At 33.5% G+C, this 25,416-nt stretch overlaps 2 protein-coding genes across 2 annotated transcripts; one reads left to right on the forward strand and one right to left on the reverse strand.

Moving 5' to 3' along the window:
- Positions 1-3,412: 3,412 nt before the first annotated feature.
- On the reverse strand, positions 3,413-4,078 carry LOC112805768 (uric acid degradation bifunctional protein TTL-like). The gene is made up of 3 exons (XM_072198259.1): positions 3,752-4,078; positions 3,549-3,656; positions 3,413-3,466 (listed from the first exon to the last, which is right to left on the reverse strand). The coding sequence occupies exons 1-3, from the start codon at positions 4,076-4,078 to the stop codon at positions 3,413-3,415; spliced, it is 489 nt and encodes a 162-aa protein (XP_072054360.1).
- Positions 4,079-9,670: 5,592 nt separating this feature from the next.
- Positions 9,671-11,851, forward strand: LOC112805769 (zinc finger BED domain-containing protein RICESLEEPER 2-like). The gene is made up of 2 exons (XM_072198261.1): positions 9,671-11,639; positions 11,784-11,851. Exons 1-2 carry the CDS (start codon positions 9,671-9,673, stop codon positions 11,849-11,851), a joined length of 2,037 nt encoding a protein of 678 aa, XP_072054362.1.
- The last annotated feature ends 13,565 nt before the right edge of the window (positions 11,852-25,416 follow it).

Below are 25,416 nucleotides of genomic sequence, written 5' to 3' on the forward strand. Positions count from 1 at the left end.
AACGGATTGAAGCCATCGGTTGCTAAAGCGAGCCTTATGTTACGAGGATCTTTAGCAAATTCTGGATGTAATAAATCAAAATCTTTCCATGCCTTGCTATCTCTAGGTTGCTTTAACTTTCCATCTGAGTTAGGGAACTCCAAATGCCATCGCATTAGTCTTGTTGTCTTAGAGGACATGTATAACCTTCTTAACCTAGGAGTAAGAGGAAAGTACCTCAACACCTTTGCTGGTATCCTTTTCTTTTGATCTTGACTTGTTCCTACAACTTCCGTATTGTTGCTGGTGTTCTCTTCTATTTTATATCGAGATGTATTACAGACCACACAGTTATTTTTTTCTCATTATCTTTTCCCCAAAAGAGCATACAATTAGATATGCATGATTTTTTTCTCCCAAACCTAACAATTTAATCATTTTTTCGGCTTTATAAAATGAAGTGGGCAAATTAGCATGGGAAAAAGCATTGTTGAGAAGGTTGACTATCATGGAGAATGTCTTGTCAGTAGCACCGCACAACACCTTGATATGATACAACTCAACAACAAATGATAACTTGCTATATTTTGCACACCTAGGATATAATTTACGATTCCCATCCTTTAGTAACTCTCTAATTCTCCTTGAATCCTTATTAGTGTCATTTTCCGATGGCATTAGAACGGAATTAGTTCTTGAAGCAAAGGACTCATCATCATCACCTTCATAGTTGAGATCATCTATATCGAAAACATCAGTCAACATATCATGCAGTGGAGGTTTTTCAACAGGCTCTGTATGATCGTGACCCAATAGTTCTTCTTCCGACTGGACTATAGTTTCTCCATGCATATACCAAGTATACTTTTTTAGAAATCCTTTTTGAAGTAAATGAGTTAATTCTTCAATTCTCGTCCCCATATCATTGAACCCACATTTGATGCATAGACATATAATTTTTCCATATATAGCAACTCTAGCAACGGCAAAGTCCAAAAATCCTTCAACCCCACATTTATACTCTATTGATGTAATTGATTTATGAATCCAACTCTTATCAATCATAATTGAATGACTTTGTTTAAATAATAATGTACCAAAATATAAGTGTATGAAAGGCATAACAATGAATGATACAATAAATAAGCATATCATGTATTAGTTCCTAATTAATATACACAACAAATTATAGAAATGTAGTGACATAAAGTGTAAAAGGAGGTGTTAGTGAACCAACCTAAATAGATCATCAAATTAATATTACTAACTAATCAGCTGCAGAGTAAGTATAATTGTATTATAGAATCTCACAATTTGCATCACAACAAAAAATGAACATTGTCTTTAATAATCAATTATGCATAATAAATTTAGAAATTATTAAGGTAGAAAATCATAAAACAAATCAGTTTATATAATGTTTAAGTAAAAGTATACAAAAAAAACTCTATACAAAAAAGAATAAGTAATGGTAAAGGATATGGTCTCGTTAACACGGTGCATAACTTACTTAAAAAAAGGGTAAATAGATATTTTTTAGTACATTTTAAACATTGTTATATATAATATGTTATATATATGTTTTTTTCTTTAAATATATTGTACATGTTATATATGAAAGAAAAAATTAGGCAATATAGACACCATAAAATTCACATAAAGTGGTAGCATGATTTATTTTGAAGTAAATTAAATTTTGTTTATTACACAATGGTACTGTATAAGGGAATTTGAGATTGCGAAAAAATCTAACAAATACTTATAATAAGAATACAGAGATACGTTTTAGTTTGACAATGGAGGGGTATAGCCTCCAAAACTTTTTATAAAAAGATTTATTAGTATTTATGCATACTAAAACTTTATTAAAATTCTCAACACTGAGTACCGTTACATAGTACTTTATAATTTTTATTTGTAAATATTTATTTTTTATGATATAAGTAATAAAAAATAAGTTTTATTTATAAATTTTATTTTAATAAAAAACTTTTATCATGATTTTTATCTTAAAATTTTTTGTCCCTTCAAAATTTTTCAGTTAAGCTCGTGCTACTGTGAGTACGGTAATATATATCCGAAAATATAAGTATTTGTACCTATTTGAGAGTAATGGTGCATAAGAAACAAAATATCAAATATCAGGAGATATAACTTTTAGGCTATTTGGAATCCCAAAAAGTTGATTAAGATTAGCTCCACACTTTATTTGTCTTGAATAATTTTACCTTCAATGTCCTACAAGAGAGAAAAGGCTATCCATGAGTCCAAAAATACATTAAGTATACTTAAATCATATAAAGTGATGTATGACACTGTTAAATAATTTACCTTTGTCTTTGGTCTCAATAATCTCCGTCGCACTCTTATTTTTTCTTTATCACAGTAGCAAGATAACAAACTAATATTAATGAAATCCAAAAAAATTTTCTATTGAAATGTGAATGAACAAATACTAAGAATATACAAATGAATGAAAAGAAGTATCAGTTCTTATATAATGTTGATATGATGCATATTTATAGAAATTAGTTAAGCAAAGAGTTAGCTATATGACTAAGTAATAAATGATCTTAACTATCTTATCTATTGGTCATTCTTTTTATCCCTTTTTGTTATCGATATCTTTTTTTATAACAAATTTTAAATTCAAAATCTTAAAAGACTCAATTTGAATGTTCTTAAATATTGATACTTGATTTAATTAAATACATATTCAATTATTAATTGGAATAAAACTTAAATATACTGTGTATATTATTTTTAAGCCTCCGAATTTCATTTCTTTTATAATAAATGTTAATTTGATATATTGATTCAAGATTCATTTATGAGGATGACAACTCAAGTGATGTGCTTAGCTCGGATAAGATTATGCAGCTTAAGTCTTTTCTTTATTCGTTCCTTCCTTTTATATTGTGTGTCTATTTGTCTAATATTGTAGTAATTTTATTTCAATTAGCATGTTTAAATAACAATAATCATGCTAACTGGTCTCACAGGCACATGCACATTAGTATATGGAGAGTTTAGAGGATGAAGATGCTATTTTTGAAAGAATTGTATTAACTCTTAGAATGAGAGGAGTCATAACAACCAATTATTAGTAGACAGACATGTTCAGTCGAAAATGAAAAATAACATTAAACGAAAATACTAAGCCTAGATAAAACTGGAATTTAAAAGAGTAGTTATGTTTTACATAAGTAAAACAAAAGTACATCAAATATAATATTCTCCTGAATACCATATTTTCACAAAATCGCCTAACTTTGTCACGCGCAATAGGATCCAAATCATTTATAGAATACGGCTTTTTGTTCAGATCAAAGTCTTTTACATCTGCTTGGATTATTGGCGATTCAGTTGTAGACCGAACGTATCCTCTCTTTTAAAAAAAAAACTTTGCAATATGTCATTCTATGATATTGAATTACTTTCGACATGCCCATTGGAACTCACATGCCGGCTTGTTTTTAATACTCATCTACAAAAAAAATGTAATGATTCAAATTTAGTTAACAGCGTTATTTATAGTGTTTGCCAAATAAATTCTTTTAGAAAATTGCCTTCAAATCTATTAGTATAATATCAGTATCCCAATCACAATCAGAATCTTTTGTAAAGTATGAAAAACCAAACCTTACCAGATACTGCATGCTCAATGCATATATCTCCTACAAGTTTCAAAAGAATCATAATCCAGGTAACATTTAAAGGATCATCTTCAATTAAATAACAAAACGCAAAAATAATAGTAAACATGGCAAACCTTAAGAGTAGAATCCATAATAGTTGATGAAGTACTATTGTAGGATACACGATAGAAGGGTGATTTTTCAGAGATATTCATGTGAGCATTGAGAGCTACCAGCCAGGAATGGATATTGATCTTATTAAACCAAACATCGGAGGCAACATCGAGTGTGTGTTGCAACGAGGAGAAAGAAGAGGAAGAAGCCATCTCCTTAGAGAAATTGATGCTTCCACAGCATTCAAGAAACTCACTTTCTTCCATAGCAATCCAATTTGAAGATTTGCTGCAAGATTGTGGGACTTGGGGCAATGATGTATCACCATGCTTAGATAGAATTGCCATCTTGGATCACCTGAATATTAAGAAATGCATTATGAATTAAAAAACAAAGTAGGTATAGAGAGTTTTTGCATCAATAATTATTATTAGCATTTTTTATGTGTTTAACATTAAAAATTAAATCTGCAAATTAAAGGTTGTCCTTTATTTTTTCTTATATGTAATTATTCAAGTTTTAAATACTATGTAGTTTTTATCACTTTAATTAGAATTTAACATTATTTTCAAATAAAATTAGCCTCAACCAGCAAGCATGCACTACAATCTTCAACAAATACAGAAAGACTATCATAATTGTATGAAAATAATGTAAGTAATAGATAAACTAATACTATTTTCACAAAAACATGAAGGAAAGGATATCGTAACATATCATATCCTTCTTTTCATTAATGTAGCATCACCAAAGAACCAAATAACAACAACCTAATAGGAGCAAACACCCAATAACCTAATAACAACAAATGAAGGAAAATCTATTTCATAACTCAGGAACAAAAATTACAAAAATGACAAGAAGAAGTATAAGAAAAAAAATTGAGTATAATCCTTTCAGAAATTATATTTACAAAATATAAATAAACATGATGCTCACAGAGGATAAGAAAAGATAATAGTTAGGTGTTACCTGAAAAAAAATTCCCTAATTCTCTAGCGGTATGATTTTGTGCTACACCAAATTAATTAGAGGAAACAGTTAAAATCTTTTTAACCAAAATAGAGGGAAAATATTTAAGTCAAAAATGGGGAAAATGATAGGAACCATACCAGAAATATTCATTGCGCACAACTTTGTTACGGGTGTTGTTCATGGGAAATCAGAATCGAGAAATCCGAGAATGTGAAAGCCGAATACAATTCTTGCCACAAAAAAATGAGTTTGTCCCAAATCTCTGCCCAATTTGTGCAACAATTTTGCATCGGTAATTGCGTGGCTAAAGGCAGCGCCTTTTGGAAGCCCAGCCACCAAGAAGGTCACACACATGTCCCAATGCATGTTCTGAGCTCAGCATCGGTGAAGAAATCCAAACTCAACGAGTCATCAAGAGAGATCTGAGAAAATGGATTCAAAGAAAGGGATCGAAGTTAAGTAAAGGTAGAAGGACTCTCAATACCTTCGATTTGGGTATTTGTTAAAGCTTTCTCCTATTTTACGTTTTTAACTTTTATTTATAATATATTTTAAAATATTTTATTTTAAAATGATATTCATTTATTCTCATTTAATGATCAAATCTGATTAAGAATTTTAATTTCAATTTTGAGCTTGTATATTTTTTATTTTTAATTTTTGTTATAATAATATAAAGTAAAAAATAATTAAAATTATAAACAAAAATTTAAAATAGAATAAAAATAGTTAATTTATTTATTATTAACTAATGGAATAAAAAATCATGTAAAACAAAATGTGACCTAATAAAACAAAGAATATTATGAATAAAGAAGTGATTTATTAAAATAAAAATAATATAATAAAAATTAGTACTAAATATTAATTACTTGCTATTGTATTTGACAAATTTAATTTATCTTTACATAATAATATAGGAAAACATATAGTAAAACTAATATTTATCTAAAATAATAATTGTAAAATAAATAATTAATGGTATATCCTAATTAAATAATAGTATAAATAAAAAATTTAATTTATAATTTTACAAAATAATTTTTTAAAAAATAATTATACATATAATAAGAGTACAGTACTCACAAATACATGTAGTGAGTACTAAATTATGTAAATAAAAGACTAATTTTTTTTACTTATCTTCAATTCTTTTAAATTCAACAAATGATAAACAATCTATTTTTAGTAAAAGATTCATTGAAACCTTTTTTTACTTAAAAATTACCAATTTTTTTATTACCTATTCAAACTATGTTATTTTAGCTAGATAAATTTTATCTTTATAATTAATTCAAATATTAGGATATAACTTTTATCTTTATAATTATTTGTTTTATCTAAATTCATTTTTTCATATTTTCAGATTTAATTTCATAAATATATGTTAATATTAGGATATTTAAAAAAATATTATAGATTAATAAATTTATTTAAAAAAATACATTTATTTAAGATAGGACGACCATATCAAACAAACAGAGAGAGGTGATGGAAGATGTTATAGTTTGATTTTTATTTTTAGAACAAGAGAAGAAACGATTTTGCTAAAATAAGGAGTACAAACTTCGAATTAAAAGGCTACGATGAATATTGTTTGTGACAAAATGTTAAATTTTAGCCATTGTGACAATATTTTGTGCTAACTATAAAACACGCTCATTTATTTTTATCACGATTCAGCGTTCATAGTTAAAATTTGGTGGCTAAAATCAATTTTTATGGTAGTGTGAGGCGGCTTTAGTATATTGGAGACCAAACCCATAAGTCACTATTTAAATTTGAGCATGGAACCCATTAAACCCTAAAACCCAAATAAAAATAGTATCTAAAGTCCAAAAGATAATATATCTAAAGTCTAAAAGATAATATCTGGTATTATTCTCATTTAATTCCAAATCTAAAGTAATTATGACTTATTTAATTTAGAATTTATAACAATAAATGAAATCATCATTATATAAATAATTTAATTTGAAATAGCATAATTTGTTATTATAATTAATATATATATTGTCCACAAAAAAAATTAGGAAATTAATAACACTGCTTTAATTTTCTTCCCAAGTTCAACTTCAACTTTGAAAGTCTTGAAAATATCAAAGACTTAGGACTTTTTATGAATTAAATATAGATACCCGTAATGAGAGTAATAATCTATGAACTTAATAAAATACTGTTGTCCATTCCAAGAGACAGTAGAGAATGGGCCACATATATCAGTATGTATCAGTTCTAAGACATCTTTAGCTCTCTCGGCACCTAATTTCCTTTTGTTTGTCCTTTTTCCCTTTATACACTCAATGCAGACTTCAAAGTCTACCAAATTTAGGGGTCCAAGAATTCCATCCGACACGAGCCTATGAATTCTCTGTTTAGAGATGTGATCTAGGTGTTTGTGCCATAATAATGCCGAATTCTCACTTAGTTTTTATTTTGTACCTGTTTGTAGTATTTCGTTATTATAGGAATTCAAATCAAGCCTATATAGATTATTCAACAAATGACCAGAGCAAATTATTTGAATTATAAAAGAGACTGACTTTATTATTTTCGAATGAACAAAAATAAACTGATTTGTCCAAACGAGAAACAGAAACTAAATTCCATCTAAATGACGATATATAAAACACCTCCCATAAATCCAAGTAAAATCCACTCGTGAAACATAATCTAAAAGTTCTTATAGGTTCAACTACAACTATATTACCGTCTGCCACGTAGATGTATCTTTCAGCACCACTTGGCGATCGGCTCCACAGTCAACCCTGCATATAGGGGTGGGCAAAAAAAATCCAAATTTTGGATTTTAAACCAAATCCAAACCAAACCATTTAAAAAAAACCAGTTTTAAACCAAAAAAAATCCAAACCAAATTACATTTATTTTATAATTTGGTTTTTGATCCAATCCATTTAAATGGTTTTAAATATGGATCCAGATCCAAATCCAAATTAAGATCCGGATCTAAAATAACCCTAATTGAGTCCTCCTCTTCGACAAATCCATTCAACAAAACCAAATCCACTCTTAGCCACCATAAATATTTCTTCCTCTCTGCCTCTCGTCGGAGCTCGCCGGTGGTTCGTCGGCCTCTACCTCTTCGAGTCTATAGTCTTCACTTTGATTCGAGACTTTGTCTCTCTGCCTCAACCTTCCATTCGCGACTCTGTCTTCCCTCTTTTTCGGTTATCTTCTTCTTTTGTTGGTGGCTCGCCAGAGCTCATGCTCATCAATTGAGGTAAGCTTCCTCCTAGCCCTTGGTTCTGAGTTTTGAGTTTTATTTGGGTTTTTTCTATTTTGTTGATTTGTTCTGTTTTGTTCCTTCATGAGTATACTGATTTGTTCTGTTTTGTTGAATCCTTGATGAACTGATTGCCATGATCATTTATTATTTTTTTGGTTCATGCATGTACCATAATATATAAAGTATATATGTAGCGCTAGTTGTTTATATACGGTGTATGAATTTTTAAATTGAACCCCCCTAAAACTTGATTTCATAAAAAATCTACTTGCTGATTTAAGCCAATACGTAAGTGTTCTATATGTATTGTGCTACTTGGTTATATATATAATTTTCTTTTGATTGGATTTCTAGATCTGAGATTTGAAATTATGTTTGCTCTGTAGATTCTGTTGAGTCTTCTTGTTGTTGCTGTGGCTGAACATGAAAATCAAAAGTGGTTGTTGTTGAGCAGTTTGTTGTTGAAGTCCCTGATGAACCTGAACCTTGATTTGCAAATTGTTTTTCATAAAATTTTGCCAAAGATAAAATTTACTATTTATATTTATAGTCATTGAAACTATCTTAATTGTAATTGGGCTTGACTAATATTTTTACTCGCAACACTTAACTAAATTATTTAGTTCATGCAATAATAGCTAGTATTGTAATTCATAGATATAAAATAGTAGAGTACGTAGCAGTAGCACTACTTGAGTGAAATTATATATACACGATACAACAACATCCCAGATTATATATACACGATACAGCAACAACCCAGATATATATAATAAGCCTAGCTAGAGCCTAGGTGGGTGCATGTGTATTAAGAAGTATTAAGAAGGCTCAAATTAAAGTGTTTTATAGAGATAGATGGAGGTGGCATGCATAGTAGTAGTATTTGTTTTAATTTGGGGATGGGGATTGGGGAGAGTTATAAAAAACTGGAACATTTGAAAGTCCAAATATAGCTTCCTCTAGTTGAATCCAATCTGTTATATTAAATGCTTTATCTTTATTCAATATTTCCTTGGTTGCATTATCATGTCTACACAGAATATCAAACATCAATATGAGATTTAACATGTAAACCAATTGTTAACTTATCAATTCAGTTTGCTCTTTAGTAGTATGTATTTCTGCTTGTTGACATTTGAGATATTTGTTTTTGCCACTTGAATTATTCATTGTTCATCAATAATGAAACCTTGTAGCATGTTGATATAATTGTTATAGTGGTGTATATGTATGACTTTCAACATTATTTTATTAGGTACTTTATAGTTTTAGGATTAGCTTTTAGATATTTTTTACTAAATGCAATTCTGAACTTTTAAGCTGAGGTGTGGAATATGATAGCAAATGAAGACTTAAATATAGGATAGCAAATGAAGACTTAACTTGCTAGCTTCTATTTTCTTTAAACCCTTTTCTGAATGTGTAACAGAAGATGGAAGCTATTGCACTCTAAAATTAATAGGTTAAAAAAAGGGGATGGCTGAGATTCATGAGCAAAACTAGATATAAAATAAAACGTAGGAAATCAGGGACTAATTGTCTAATTTAGTTTACTAAACATATTCTGATGCTTGAGTGACTACTTTTTATAGGGATAAGGTAAAGTTAATGTTAAAGTTTTATTGGCTGTTGTTTCTTTGGATTAGTTTGTGTTAATTTTAGCATGTTTGGCATCAAATTTTGAGTTATGTACACCTTGCTTTATATGCAGAGCAAGATGACTGAAAACAGTAATATTGAAGCAGCAGGGATGTCCGCTAGCACTCAACCATCTTCTCCACCGTCAAGTGTTCGTAAGAATCGGTCAGCTGTCTGGGATCATTTTGATGTAGAGAATGCTATCGAGAAGAAGGCTAAATACAAATATTGTGGTATCTTAATACAATATGGGAATGGAACTAGCTCAATGGGTGGTCATTTGAGAAGATGCAAGCAAAATCCTAATAATGATTCGAACAAAAGAAGAAAAACGACGACCACACCGACTATAGATGAGCGTGGTGTTTTAAATTCACCCAGTGCTTCCAAATTTGACCAAGAGGAGGCTCGAAGGGCACTTGTGGAAATGTTTATTGGGGAAGAGCTACCATTTCGCTTCGTTGAAAGCCCGAAATTCCGAAAATTTGTGCATGCTCTACAAGCAAGATTCAAAGTTCCTTCACGGACTACATTAGCACGTGACATTGGAGCTCTTTATGCTGAAGAGAAGATGAAGTTGCAAGATTTTCTTTCGACAAATTGTAGTAGAGTATGTCTAACCACTGACACTTGGACTTCAATTCAAAATTTTACTTATATGAGTTTGACAGCACACTTTGTTGATTTGGAATGGAAATTACATAAAAAAATACTTAATTTTTGTCAAGTGACAAGTCATTTAGGAGAGGTTATAGGAGCAACAATTGAATCTTGTTTAAATAATTGGAATTTGAATCGGGTCTTTAGTGTGACAGTTGATAATGCCTCGTCTAACGATGTTGCAATTAAATATCTGAAGCAGCGATTGAATTCTTGGAATAGCATTATTTTGAATGGTGAATTTATTCATATGAGGTGTTGTGCACATATTATAAACTTAATTGTAAAAGAGGGGTTGAAAGAGATTGATGAATCAGTCTTGAGGATTCGTAGTGCAGTAAAGTATGTTAGATCTTCTCCATCTAGAGCTAATAGGTTTCAAAAGTGTGTTGAACTAGAAAAAATCCAATATAAAGGCTTGCCTTGCATGGATGTTGAGACTAGGTGGAACTCTACTTATCAAATGTTAGAGGTAGCTTTGAAGCATCGCAAAGCATTTGAGTTGCTTGCTTTGAAAGATAATGCCTATATAGGAGAGATGAATGGAGGAAAAGGGAAAGGTGTTCCTTCTGATTCAGACTGGGAGTATGCTGAGTCCATTGTACCATTTTTGCGAGTGTTCAGTGATACCACTATACGTGTTTCTGGTACCTTATATGTTACCAGTGATATGTATATGAAGGAAGTATTTGCAATTGGACGATTTATTCGTCATTCTTGTGATTCTGTTGATTTTAGTACTATGTCAATGGCAGAAAGGATGAGGGTTAAGTATGAGAAGTATTGGGGCAATCCTGATTCAGTGAATATGTTGTTATTGATTGCTATCGTACTTAATCCAATGCAAAAGATTGAGTATGTCAATTATTTCTTGGATTACTTCTTTGGAGAAGAAAAAGGAGGCGAATTGAAGTCAAAGTTGTCCAAGTGCATAAAGTTACTTTATCAGCAATACCAAAGTTTTGAGGAAGCAAGTGAAGCTGATACGCAAGATGTTCAAGCCAACAACATTAATACCGATCTTCATGGCATGGGCTTTTTTCTGCAAGCAACCGGTCGCAGAACAAATACAAGATCTGAACTTGATAGATATTTACAAGAAGAATGCGAGCCATACTCCCATAAGTTCGATATACTAAACTGGTGGAAGGTCAACTCAACCCGATTTCCAATTCTTGGAAATATGGCTCGTGAGGTATTGGATATACCTGTTTCTAGGGTAGCTTCGGAGTCAGCATTTAGTACTGGAGGAAGAATCCTTGATCCATACCGCAGTTCTTTAACACCTAGAATGGTAGTAGCCTTAGTCTGCACAGGAGATTGGCTTAAGGAAGATCTTTTCTCTGCTTTAGATGATGATGGTGAAGTTCTTCAACAAGTTGATCAAGGTATAAAATTTGTTTCTTATTTTTTCTCATTTTATTTTATTTTATTTTTGTTTTTGTTATCTTTCTATTTTAGAATTTAGGTATTAGTTACTAATTAAAAGTTGTTGAATATAGACTTGATAATTAATTTGATTTCCTTTGCAGATATATTTTCCTCTAATGATGGTGCTTGTTCTATGGCGGCATCAATTCATAATCTTGATGATGACTAGGTATGCTTAATATTCTCATTTGGTTTAATACTTTCATTCAAAGATTTATTTTAAAAAATGACAAAGGTATATTTTGTTATTTGCAGATATATTTTTCTCAAAGGTTGTGGTTGTTTGATGATTTTGTTGGCAACTTGGCATCTTTTGATATTTTGTTAGAGAGATATTTTGGTGGTATTCTTTTGATGTCTTGAGAATGATTAAATGTTATATAGATTAGCTATTGTCATTAGATTTATAAAGAACCAAATTCTAGTTGTAAAAACCTATACACTTTAAATTGACTTTAGTATTAATTTTACTTTTTAAAAACATTATGGTTTAAAAATTGAATTTCTAAAAACTGATTTTAAAAGTGGATTTTTTGTTAAAATATCTGGTTTAAAAATTGAATTTTTAAAAACTAGTTTTAAAATTGGATTTTTTGGTTGAAGAAACTGGTTTTAAAATTGGATTTTCAAAAACTGGTTTTAAAATTGGATTTTGGGTTAAAAAATCTGGTTTTAAAATTGGATTTTATAAAAAAAATTGGATTTTAGATTTGGATTTTAAAAAAACCGGATTTAAACCCGGTTTAAAAATAAAATCGGATTTAAAACCGGTTAATAAATAAAACCGGTTTTAAATTTTAAAATCGGTTTAAAACCGGTTTTTGTTTTTCCAAACCGGTTTAAAACCGGTTTCGCTCTTCAATCCAGTTCTGGTTTGGTTTTCTGAACCATAAAACTGGTTCTGAAGTGGATCCAGTTTGGATTTTTAAAAATCCAAACCATGCCCACCCCTACCTGCATAGTAACACTTACATGAGTAGTAGCAGCAGAATTTACCCACCAAGTATCAATAGGTGCATAACTTAAACTAGCATTACAACAAACAAAAGTAAGAATCATACCATTCTTTACGCGTCAAGTGGCATATTTGGTACAATCCTTCTTCATGTGTCCCACCTTCTTACAGAAGAAGTAGGTTGAAGCTTGATCCTGTTTCTTAGCCTTTTTCTATTGAGAATGTGCATCCGCAGTAGTATCACGCTTTCTTTTATACTGAGAAGATAAAACCATGTGAGCACTTTCACTTATCTTGCTGCAACATCTCTTCTTCTTGCATATAGTGAGATATAAGCTCATTTAGGGACCAAGTGTCCTTCAGAGTGTTATAACTCACTTTGAATTGTCCAAAGTGTGCAAGAAGGGAGATCAAAATAAAATGCACGAGTAAATCTTCAGACAACTCTAACTTTAGTGCTTTCAATTTAGAAGCAAGATGAGACATTTTCATAATTTACTCCGTTATGTTCCCTTTACCTTTATACCCCATGGAGACAAGTTTGCTCAAAAGGCTACTTGCCTCCGCCTTTTCATTCTTAGTAAAGATTTTTTCAACATCTTTAACTTCAGTAATTGAGCGTTTTATGATCATAATGCTCATTCGATTGGATCTCTTCCACTTCTCTAATTTAACCTCATTGAGATTTTCTAGAGTGGAAGTGGCTTTCTCCTCTCGAAGAGCTATATCCAGAACCATACAACCGAGAACAATCTCTAAGGTATCATTCCAAACCTTAAAGTTTGAACCATTCAGCATAGGAATATTGCTAATTTGTGCAGAAACATTGATAGCGAAGTCATAGTTTTTAGATTAGAACAAAAAAAAATGCAGTAAACATTCGTTAAATAATGGAAAAAAAATTCATATTGAGATATCTAGAACAACATTAATTTTTAATTTTTGGATAAAAAAATTAACTGTAAGTGATACTTTCATTGTAGTAATCAAATATTGTCAAAATTCCTGTTACATATTAAGCCTTTTTTTGGACCGACTGAATGCGCATATGAAAATTTAAACTTCGCAACCTATTTATTACTGCATATATTTTCTATTAATTGGCCAAATAATAACTTTTCTTTCGGCCGATTATTTATCGCATAATTAATAGAAAATAAACAAAAGTGTGTAATGCTTTGGCTAAAAAATAAACTTCTTTGGGCCGATTACTGTTTGCATAAATAATAAACATTATTTTTTATTACTCAAATATTATTAATGTGTACACATAACTTGACCAAATATAAATCTTCCTTTGGGTAGATTAATATTCGCATAAGCAACATATGTATACTAATCCTGTTGATTTAACAAAAGGTGGAAACCGTATATAAATCATCAATTTATGAGCATCATTTTATATATAAAAAAATAACTAAAACATACCTTTTTTTTCCAAAGTCAAGTGGTATTCATTTCATAATCCAAGGAATACAAGAGGTCCATGTAGGACAAAAAAAGAGAGAACGGAAAATTCCCAATCAACTCCCGTGCGGAGTTATAAAGCAAACATAATAAAAGGAAGAATTAGAAATGATATATTAACAGGACAGAAGATCTAAAAGGGGCTTTAATCCCTAACGTTTTACTGGAAGGGAATTGGGGAAATAGTCACTGCTTCCATCAACATTCTTCGAGAAATTCAGTCTATCACTTCCGGTGCAATTTCTTCATGTTCAAAGACCACGCAGTTCCGAGCTCTCCAAATATTCCAGCACACAATTCCAACCAAGAGCAAGTTTTGTTGATCACCTCCAGTTCCTGATAGGTAAGCTTTCTTTCTCCTCCAACACTGATAGAGTTCCTATTCCTCTTCTCCTATCGTCACACTTGCAAATGGACTTTTGAGCCATACTTCTTTTGCCTTATTGCAGGTGAATAAGCAGTGCATAGTCGATTCCTCTCCTATCTGACACCGGGGGTAAATCGCAGAAATTGATGGGATTCGTCGCTGGAGGTTCAACATGACAAGAATTCTTCCATGGAGGGCACACCAGAGGAAGAATTTGATCTTCGGGGGTAATCTCATTTTCCACAAATATTTTCAAATATCACTACATTGAGCTATAGGTGGACAGAACTCAATTGGTGGGTGGTGAAAATGATAAGCCAGTCGATATGCTGATGCTACTTCATAATTACCAGACTTGTGCAAAACCCAGGATATTCGGTCCTCTCGGTCTTTAATATTAACTGAAAAAATACTTTGAGCAATTTCTGGAGGAAACAAACACTGTATTAATTGATTATTCCATTCCTTGTTCTCAGTTAGGAGTTCTTTTACCCAGGTCACACTTTGCCTTGTTGTTGCAGACTGCATAAGAGCACAATGGGGATGAGGAGATGGCAGCCATGGATCTACATAAACACGGATACTTCCCCCTGACCCTACCTTCCAGAGCAAGCCTTTCTCAAGAACTTTACGACCCTCTAGGATGCTTCTCCAACCCCACGAAGGTACTACTCCTACTCCTGCCTCCATAATAGACTAGTATCTATAGTACTTTCCTTTTAGCATCTTAGTGAGTATAGAGTTTGGTCTGGTAGCTATTCTCCAACACTGTTTTCCCAAAAGTGCCAAATTTTGGGCTCGTAGGTCCTTAAAACCTAGACCCCCCTCCTTCTTGGGTCGCGTCATACTCTCCCAACTTACCCAAGACATTCTTCTCTCCCCTCCTTTCTGTCCCTACCAGAACTGAGATAAGATTCCATGTATTTCGGTTAGAAGACTATCTGGTAGTAGGAAACAGGAGAGGCAGTAGATTGGGATGGCTTCTCCAACTGCTTTGATAAGAACGTGTCTACCCCCAGCTGAGAGCAGTCTTCGCTTCCACCCTTCTACCCTCTTTCTAACTTTATCTTTAATCATTCCAAAGGTGGCCTTTTTAGATCTTTGGACTATAGAAGGTAGTCCTAAATATTTATCCTGCGCCCCTATATTGCGAATGTGAAGTGTGGCTGCCAAAGCTTGCTGCAATGGGGAAGAGGTATTATTACTAAAAAACACCGCTAATTTAGTCAGATTTACTTTCTGCCTGCTAAACCCCTCATAATCATCTAGCAAGTCAAGAATATGCTGGCAATTGTCAGTAGTAGCTTTACTAAAGAGAATTGAGTCATTTGCAAATAGTAGGTGGTTCACCCTAGGAGATCTTCTGTTAATCTGAATTCTACGGATAACACTGTTTTGCTCAACCTTGTGTAGCAAGAAGGAAAGTCCTTCTGCATAGAAAAAAAAAAGATATGGGGATAGGGGATCACCCTGTCGGATGCCCCTATTTGGTTTAAAAAAACCAAAAGGTTGTCCTTCCACAATAACCGAGTAAGAAACAGTTGTGACGACTTCTCGAATCCATCCAATCCATCGAGAATCAAACCCAAGTTTCTCCAGAATAAATCACAAAAATTGCCATTCAACTCTATCATAGGCTTTGCTCATGTCCAGCTTAACTGCCATTTCATTTTCTAAACCCCTCTTCTTATTCTTTAGATAGTGCATGCATTCATGAACAACCAAAATGTTGTCAGAGATGAGCCTACCCTTCAAGAAGGCACTTTGGTTAGGACTAATGAGAGAGTTCATAATTCCCTGCAATCTATGAACTAATACCTTCGAAATAATTTAATAGAACACTGAGGACAAGATGATAGGCTTCACCTGTGTCATATCCCTAGCATCTGGAATTTTTGGAATGAGACAGATTTGGGTGTGGTTAAAACTCCTCAGTATCCGACCACCCATAAAGAAACTCTTCACCGCACGAAAAACATCTCCACCAACTATATCCCAATAAAAATGAAAGAATTTTGCAATAAAACCATCCTCACCTAGAGCACTTTGGGGGTGCACGCTAAAAGTTGCTCGTTTAACTTCTTCCATTGAAATTGGCCGGATTAGTTTACGGTTCATAGCTGGTGTAACTTTAGCCTCAAACTCTTCAAAAGCGTGACTAGGATCAGTAGGATTATCTGATGTGAAGAAATCCTGAAAATATCTTTCTACCACTGCTGCTATGGCTCTATGAGATGTGGCAATTGCACCGTCATTTCCAACTAGTCTCCAAAGTTTGTTTCTTTGGTTCCTAGCTTGGAAATTTCGATGAAAGAATTTTGTGTTCCTATCACCAAGGTGTAACCATTTAATTCATGATTTATCCTTCCAAAAACTTTCCTCCCGGATGTGGGCAGCCTCTAACATTCGTTCAAGTTCATCTAGTTGATCCCCTCCTTGTACTCCTAAGCCTCGCAACTCCTCAATACTAGCAGTCAGTTCTTGAATGTGCTTCACTGAGTTAGTACGATTCTCCTGCTGCCATTGAACCAAACGGTGCTGACAGAGCTTCAATTTTTCAACCAGTCTAAATATTGATGAACCTGTAACTTCAACACTCCAAATTTCTGCTATTAGCTTCCGAACCCCTTCCAAACCACACCAACATTCCTAGAACTTGAACCTTCTTTTAGATTTTTCTAGTGGAGGATTTGAGTCTAACAATAATGGGGCATGATCTGATCCATTCTCAGACAATCTAGTAACTACTGTTGCCGGATAGGAATTGAACCACACATCATCAGCCATAAATCGATCTAAATATTCTTGGATTAACTCTTGCCCTCTTCTTTTATTGGACCAAGTAAATGGTCTCCCCTCCATACCCAAGTCTACCAAGCCATTTTCGTTAATAAACCCAGAAAAAGCAGCCATGGAAGCATTAGATTTGAATCCCCCGCCATCCTTCTCTTGTAGACTGGTGATAGCATTAAAATCTCCGAGGACAAGAAAACGGTTCTGCAGTTGCTGAAAAATAATGATAATTCCCCGAATTGAGAAGCCCGTGACTGGTCCGACGTACTTAAATGCACCCCTACAACTCTCCAAACTTCATTGTTAACTGGGTCTTTAATTATGGCAGCAATGAAGAACCGACTGGACAGAATAACTTCAATCTCCACCCCCTCCTTCCATGCTAGAGCAAGCCCACCTGCAGTACCCTCCGGATCCACCAAAACCCAGTCCACAAAGTCGTATGCCCTTAACTTCCTCTCAACTTGACGAGGTTGATTTTTAGTTTCGCAAAAGAAACCAACCTCTGGGGAGTAGGATTTACAAATCCTTTTAAGATTATGGAATGTCAGGGGTCTCCCCAAACTCCGACAATTTCAACTTATCAACTTCATGGGTTCTGAGGTGCCAATTGACGGCTGGCACCCTCCACCTTCAGAGTAATAGTAGTGTGGTCATCGAAACACATCTTCTTCAGCTGTTCTAGGTTTTCCTTTCCTCTATTCCTCCATTTACTCCCCGTAAAAGACTTGTTACGAGAGCTATGTTGTCTAGCAAGCAGTTTCATACTCACTTTTTTAATACCAATACTAGATCTTTTGGGGGTGGTAATAATCTGTTGATCGGGAGTCAAGACATTCGAAATATCAACCAGAGCCAGCGGGGTAGCAGTGCTAGAAAAGGTTTGACCAGTATCCTCCAAATTCTCCTCTCCTTCCCCTCTAGCCTCTGAATTGGAGGAAGTCTGCTGCTTTGATTCTTTCTGTTTCTCCTCTTGTATGCTTATTCCATAAAAACCTTCAATTAACCATGAAAGAAGAGGCTTTTTCCTTGGCTGAATTGAACCAACATTTGCACTGATCTGTTGTGAGCTACCTGGCCTTTCCTTCCTTTCGAGTCTTCTACCAACCTGAGTTGCTCTGAGCCATTCACCAACCTTATCCTCCTTTAGGGTATTCTCAGTAGAGTCACAACTGAAGTCCTGACAGTGCTTGGAATCATGTCCCAGCATAGCACAATAGGTGCAGAAAGTTCCTAGTCATTCATACCTGATTCCTACTTCTATTGTTTTCCGATTTGGACCCACAATTTTTAGAGTGTCCCAGAGCCTCTTGTCACCGTTGATTTCCCAGACGACCCCCTTATTTTTTACCCACCTCTAGTGTCTTGAACTGTTCTGGCAGCCCCCAAAACTAAGCCCAGATTGGAAACGTAGCTATCACGTTGTCACGCACCTCTCCCGATTGGTTCCATCGTTGAACATGAAGCACATAGTTTTTGAAGAGCCAAGGAGCCCCCTTTCAATCCTCATAACGTCAGCTTCCTTTTCGAAAAAGAATTGGAAGCGGTTGTTGCCTTTCTCCACCACCCTAAATCTCTTTGGTTTAAACCATATTGTAAATAGGGCATTCTCTAATGTGTCAATCGAAAAAAACCTGTCAACGAAGATACGACCAGCCAAACTTCTAGTGCAAGTCTGAACCCCTTCAGATATATCATTTTCCTCCAGAACAATCGCCTCCTCCTCATCGCCGTCCCCGTTGGGATTGGGAGCACAGTGGTCCTTTTTGTCGTTAATCATGTTCAGCCACCAAGAAAAGAGGAGATGGAGTGATAGAAGGGAAGATTGAGAGATTTATTGTGAAAGAAAAGTAGAGAAAATGTTGAATAGAATATAGTAAGAAAATTAGGTTATAAATGAGAAGGTTGAATGAGAAAGAAATTGGTGATGAAAGAGCATAAATTAGGTGGGCATAAAAATAGATAGATTGTAACACGAATTACATACGTGTGAATGAGAAGAATATGTAGATGGCATTAGCCATGAATAAACATTCGAGATACAAAACAAAATTCTAACAGAGCACAAAACAAAACTCTAACAAGACACCATGAGCTATTGAAGTACACTTTTACAACTAAAACATATATATATATATATATATATATATATATATATATATATATATATATGTGTGTGTGTGTGTGTGTGTGTGTGTGTGTATGTGGCCATGTCAGTACATATATAAAAGCACTACAACCCAAACGACATCCACGACGTCAAAATGAGAATTATATATTATATATGTGCAACAATAATTGATAGGACCGTAAAAGCATATTGTGTTTATCCACAATATACATAACTTTGCGGTGCGAAAATATTAATGTAAATTATGCAAATATTAACATATTTTTAAAAGAATAATGCAATTGAATATTTTTTATGATTAAATTATGGATGACTTTGATATCATTTGTTAAAATAAATTGTTTTATTATTCTAAGTCATCCATATTAAATCACTAAAAATATATCATAATGCAAAAGCCTATCTTTATTCATAAAAATTAAAAATTAGAAATCAGAAATAAATGAAAGAGTAGTCTCAGTCTTCTTTAACCAAAATTTTTTGTATTTCTAATAGGGTGGCTGAATTGCAACTTTTTTTTATGAAAAAAGAGTTGTTAAGACGGCTTTGGTATATTAGGGACCGAACCCTTAAGTTACTATTTATATTTGAGCATGACACTCATTAAACCCTAAAATCCAAATAAAAATAGTATCTAAATTCCAAAAGATAATATATCTAAAGTTCAAAAAATAATATCTGTTTTTATTCTCATTTAATTCTAAATCAAAAGTAATTATGACTTATTCAATTTAGTATTTATAACAATAAATGAGATCATCATTATATAAATCGTTTAATTTAACGGGCCTGCTACACATACAAGCAAAAAGGCCCTACAAGTTTTACAAGTTCCCAGCCCACACTTCATTCACACGCGCACTCACTCACTTTGAATGGAGCGTAAATTACACGTGCCCCACTCAACGGTTGCTCTTCGCGAATAGCGCTCCTTAATGGCGCACTCTTCCACTTCTCCAAACCCTTCGAAGAAAACACAAACCGTCCATTTTCGAGCAACATTCCAAACTCCAGAGATAGGACTCATCGCGAAGATTATAACTCTCCATCAACAATCTCCACAAAAAATGAAGTTATAATACTTAAGGTACGTTACGTTACTATTTTACTCATCTTGTATATTTTTGACATTTCGAAATCGAAGAACTAGGTTTTACTGTTCTTCTACGTTCTTCTAGGTTTTACTCTTCTTCTTGTTCTAAGTCTCATTTTACAGTTTTTAATGTTCTACTTGTTCTAGGTTTTACTATTATTCTTAGTTCTAAGTTATACTATTCTTCTTAGTTGTTCTAGGTGTTACTGTTGTTATTGTTCTAGTTCTTCTGGTAACTGATTTTTGAGAGTATATTGCGTAATTTGGTGGGTGTATATGGAGTAATTTGTTGGGTGTATGTGGCATAATTTGTTGGGTGTATATTTCTGAACTGATATACTGTAATATAGTCAACAGTTGCAAATGTTCTAATATTTGCTTGTCAATGGGTGTATATTGCTTGACCTTGTAATGTTGCTTGACTTTGTATATTAATGCATGTTTGAGTGATATCTAACTGATATATATGGGTGTATCTGACTCATATCTATGGGTGTATCTTATTGATATCTATGGGTGTATCTTACTGATATCTATAGGTGTATTTTTCATTTCAGAAAGAATGGCAGGCAGAAACCAAGCTGCAAAAAATGTAAGAACAAAATATGTCTTAGATGAAATCAGTTTTATATAATAGAAATATATCTGACTATAATTTTGCTTTGTTTACAGCAAACCAAAGACTTTAAGTGTGCAACACATTTGTTAAGTGAGAAATTCAGAAACATGAGCAAGGAGAAGAAAATAATTGTTAGAGATTTGGGATTTGGTGGCTTGATGCACATCCCGCCACTAAAGGTGCATCACCAAATATTAAGGGAGTTGGCTAACTCCTTCAAATTAGGAGAAAACGGACTGAAAACTTGCTACGATTCATTTAAAGTAAGACAAAAAATAATAGGGGCTGCGCTTGGCATCAACGCGTCAGGTAACTCGGTAAAAATTATAGGTGTATATGAGCCATATTCAGTTGCATTTCAATTGATGCTTGGGTGTATTTGAACTGATTTTCATACTATGTTGTTTTTCTTTTTGAAGGAGATATATTTCCTTAGAAAGTCAATTATAAGGATCTTTCTGAAGATGACAAACAAATTTTTAGAAGATTCCAGGGTAAGACTCTCAAAAATCTGACAGATGAGATTATGGCTATTGCCGTTGATAATGAACAGGATCGCCTCATGTTCAAGAGGATTTTCATCCTCTATATACAAATGGCGTTCCTGTTACCAACGACAATAAACAAAATCTCACCTGTGCACCTGGCCCCAATTTTCAAGATGGACACATTAACAGAGCGAAACTGGAGAGGATATGTTTTGAGTTTTATCATTAAGGGCATAACAGATTACAAGGTGAAAAAGAAAAAGGCAATTAATGGCTGCCTCTTTGCCCTGATGATAATTTACTTTCATCTATCAAAAAATAAAGACAAGAAGAGGGCAAAAAGACCTCCAGAACCCTGGATTGCCAACTGGACTAAGGAGCAGTTGGTTGAAAGAATGAGGGCAGAAATAGAGGATCATATGGTAAGTGAACAAAATATCTTGGGTGTATTTTATTTACCTGAATGCTGCTAACTAAAATTTCTAATGTTTCATGGGATTTTAAAGATGGCCAACACAAAGGAAAAAATGAAAGAAATAAAAAAACGAAAAAAAAGAAGAAACCAAAAGAACAAAAAAAGGAAGGCAAGTTCAACATCATCATCTGAGACTAAAACTACTGAAAGTGACCATTCTACCTCTGAGTCTGAGACTGAAGAAGACTCAGAGGATTCAACAAGAAAACAACCCAACCGAAAAGCCAAAAAGTAAGTAACATACTTGGGTGTATTTTGTTTATCCAGTTGGGTGTATTTTGTTTATCTAGTTGGGTGCATTTTGTTTATCAAGTTGAGTGTATTTTATTCATTCATTTGGGTGTATCTTGTGCATTGATTTGGGTGTATTTTATCCCTTTTATTATGTTTTTAAATAATTTTTGTTTGCCTTCTAGAATGGAGTCCAAAAAAAGAAAGAAGATTTAGGAGGATTCTGATTTAGAATCTGAATCAACTGATGAGTAATGTTCTGAAATTATTACTCCTTTCCTTTGGGTTTATTATCAAGATTTCATGTATTAATAGAGTGTCTCTTATTAACTTATAGAAGCGAAGAATCATCACCAGTGGAGAAACAAAAAGCAAAGAAAAAAACTCAGAGAACACCAAAAAAGTAAGCACTTCTTTGGATAGTATTTTGTGATCAAATTAATTTTGTATTTCTGATTCATACTTTTTTTTTTCCCCTAGGACACAATCAAAAAAGAAAAAGGTCGTTGCTGAGGATTCATCTCCTGAGCAAGCTCAATCTTATCATGGGTACAGTACTTTGTAAGCTATATTACCGTCTATCATCAAAATTATATTTGTTAACATGTTCTTTTATGCATGTACTGTCAGATCTGAAATTGAAACTGAAGATTTAGATGAATTCTTAAGGAAAAATAATGAAAAATCTGCTGCAGAGGGGTATGTCTTGTTGGGGTGTGCATTTCAGATTTTAGGGTGTTTACTTCTTGTTTCGCAGGGAGAAGGAAGCTGGCCTACGATCGACGGAAGGTCACTATGTCTCATCTGAAACGTAAGAAGCTTTATTTGATAAAATCTTGTTATCATGATTTAACAGTATGGTATTTTTTGTGAATAACATGTACTCTATTATGTTTAGAATATCGGACGTAAACTTGGGAAGTGATGATCCTTTCTCTCAAGGACACACAGAACAAAGTAGCGTAAACAAACCGGCAGAGAGTATGTAATTTCTCTTTCAAATAACCGTTGCTTTTATTCTTTTATTACCTTCTACTTCTAATTCTGTATATATTTTTTTTAGAAAAAATGCCCTTTATTGTTTTATTCGAGAAAAAAAAGGCAGAAAAAAAAGCAAAAACTGCAAGTAAGTAGTTCTCAAAAAACAAAGCTTGTCTTTCTTTTGAATTGTTTGGGTCTATTTTTGACTTTTTTAGGGTGTATTTTAGGTTGAGTCTGTTTGAAGAGAATATGATGGTTGTGAGGGAAGAGACACAATCTGAAGGGCTTGTAATGTGAGTTTTTCAAAAATATTTCAACCTTATAACATTTTTATTTTCAAAGGCATTTTTAACCTTTTATTTTTCTTCTTATTTAGAGTTTCGATTCAACTTTGTCTACCACTGTCCCAAACAACCTCTATGCCAGAAAATGAACAAACACTTGAGACAGAAAATGAACCAACCCCTCTGCTACAAATTGAAGGAACTACAAAAAGGTAATAAATAATGTTGGGTGTATATTTGGTTATATTTTGGGTGTATATTGCCCCTGATTGGGTGTATATTTTCACGATTGATCCAGGACTAGTTTTTTAACATCATGATTAATTTTATGTACCGTACAGCACTCCTGAATCCCCCCAACAACTTCACGAAAGCACACCCACGCTTCCCCCAACTCCATCTAAAATGTAAGTTCATCAGAGTAAAATCAATGTTTGGTTATCATCCGTATATTCTTATTCTTATAATACGTTATACATGATCACTGATGAGCGGATAATTTATACGCTTTTTGGCATTGTTTTTAGTATGCTTTTAGTATATTTTAGTTAGTTTTTATTATATTTTTATTAGTTTTTAGTTAAAATTCACTTTTCTGGACTTTACTATGAGTTTGTGTGTTTTTTTGTGATTTCAGGTATTTTCTGGCTGAAATTGAGGGTCCTGAGCAAAAATCTGATTCAGAGGCTGAAAAGGACTGCAGATGCTGTTGGATTCTGACCTCCCTGCACTCGAAGTAGATTTTCTGGAGCTACAGAAGTCCAATTGGCGCTCTCTCAACGGCGTTGGAAAGTAGACATCCTGGGCTTTCCAGCAATGTATAATAGTCCATACTTTGCCCGAGATTTGATGGCCCAAACCGGCGTTGCAAATCAGCATTAGAATTCCCGGCGTTTAACGCCGGAACTGGCATAAGAATTGGAGTTAAACGCCCAAACTGGCATAAAAGCTGGCGTTTAACTCCAGAAAAAGTCTCTACACATAAAAGCTTCAATGCTCAGCCCAAGCACACACCAAGTGGACCCCGGAAGTGGATTTTTACGTCATTTACTCATTTCTGTATACCCTAGGTTACTAGTTCACTATTAATATGATCTTTTGACATTGTATCTGTACCTCATGACACTTTACACGTTTCTCATTGTATCTTCTACAGCATGAGTCTCTAAACCCCATGGTTGGGGGTGAGGAGCTCTGCTGTGTCTTGATGGATTAATGCAATTACTACTGTTTTTCATTCAATCATGCTTGCTTCTATTCTAAGATATCACTTGTTCCTAAACCTGATGAATGTGATGATCTGTGACACTCATCATGATTCTCACCTATGAACGTGTGCCTGACAACCACCTCCGTTCTACCTTAGATTGAGTAGATATCTCTTGGATTCCTTAATCAGAATCTTCGTGGTATAAGCTAGAATTGATGGCGGCATTCAAGAGAATCCGGAAGGTCTAAACCTTGTCTGTGGTATTCTGAGTAGGATTTAAGGATTGAATGACTGTGATGAGCTTCAAACTCCTGAAGGCTGGGCGTTAGTGACAGACGCAAAAGAATCATTGGATTCTATTCCAACCTGATTGAGAACCGACAGATGATTAGCCGTGCTGTGACAGAGAGCGTTGAACATTTTCACTGAGAGGATGGGAGGTAGCCATTGACAACGGTTAAACCCTACATACAGCTTGCCATGGAAGGAGTCTTGCGTGCTTGAAGAAGAAGACAGTAGGAAAGCAGAGGTTCAGAAGATAGAGCATCTCCAAAACCTTAACCTGTTCTCCATCACTGCAAAACAAGTATTTATTTCATGTTCTTTTACTTTTTGTAATCAACCCTGATAATTATTGATA

The sequence above is a fragment of the Arachis hypogaea genome, chromosome 6, assembly GCF_003086295.3.
Source record: "Arachis hypogaea cultivar Tifrunner chromosome 6, arahy.Tifrunner.gnm2.J5K5, whole genome shotgun sequence".
Taxonomy (NCBI): Eukaryota; Viridiplantae; Streptophyta; class Magnoliopsida; order Fabales; family Fabaceae; genus Arachis; species Arachis hypogaea.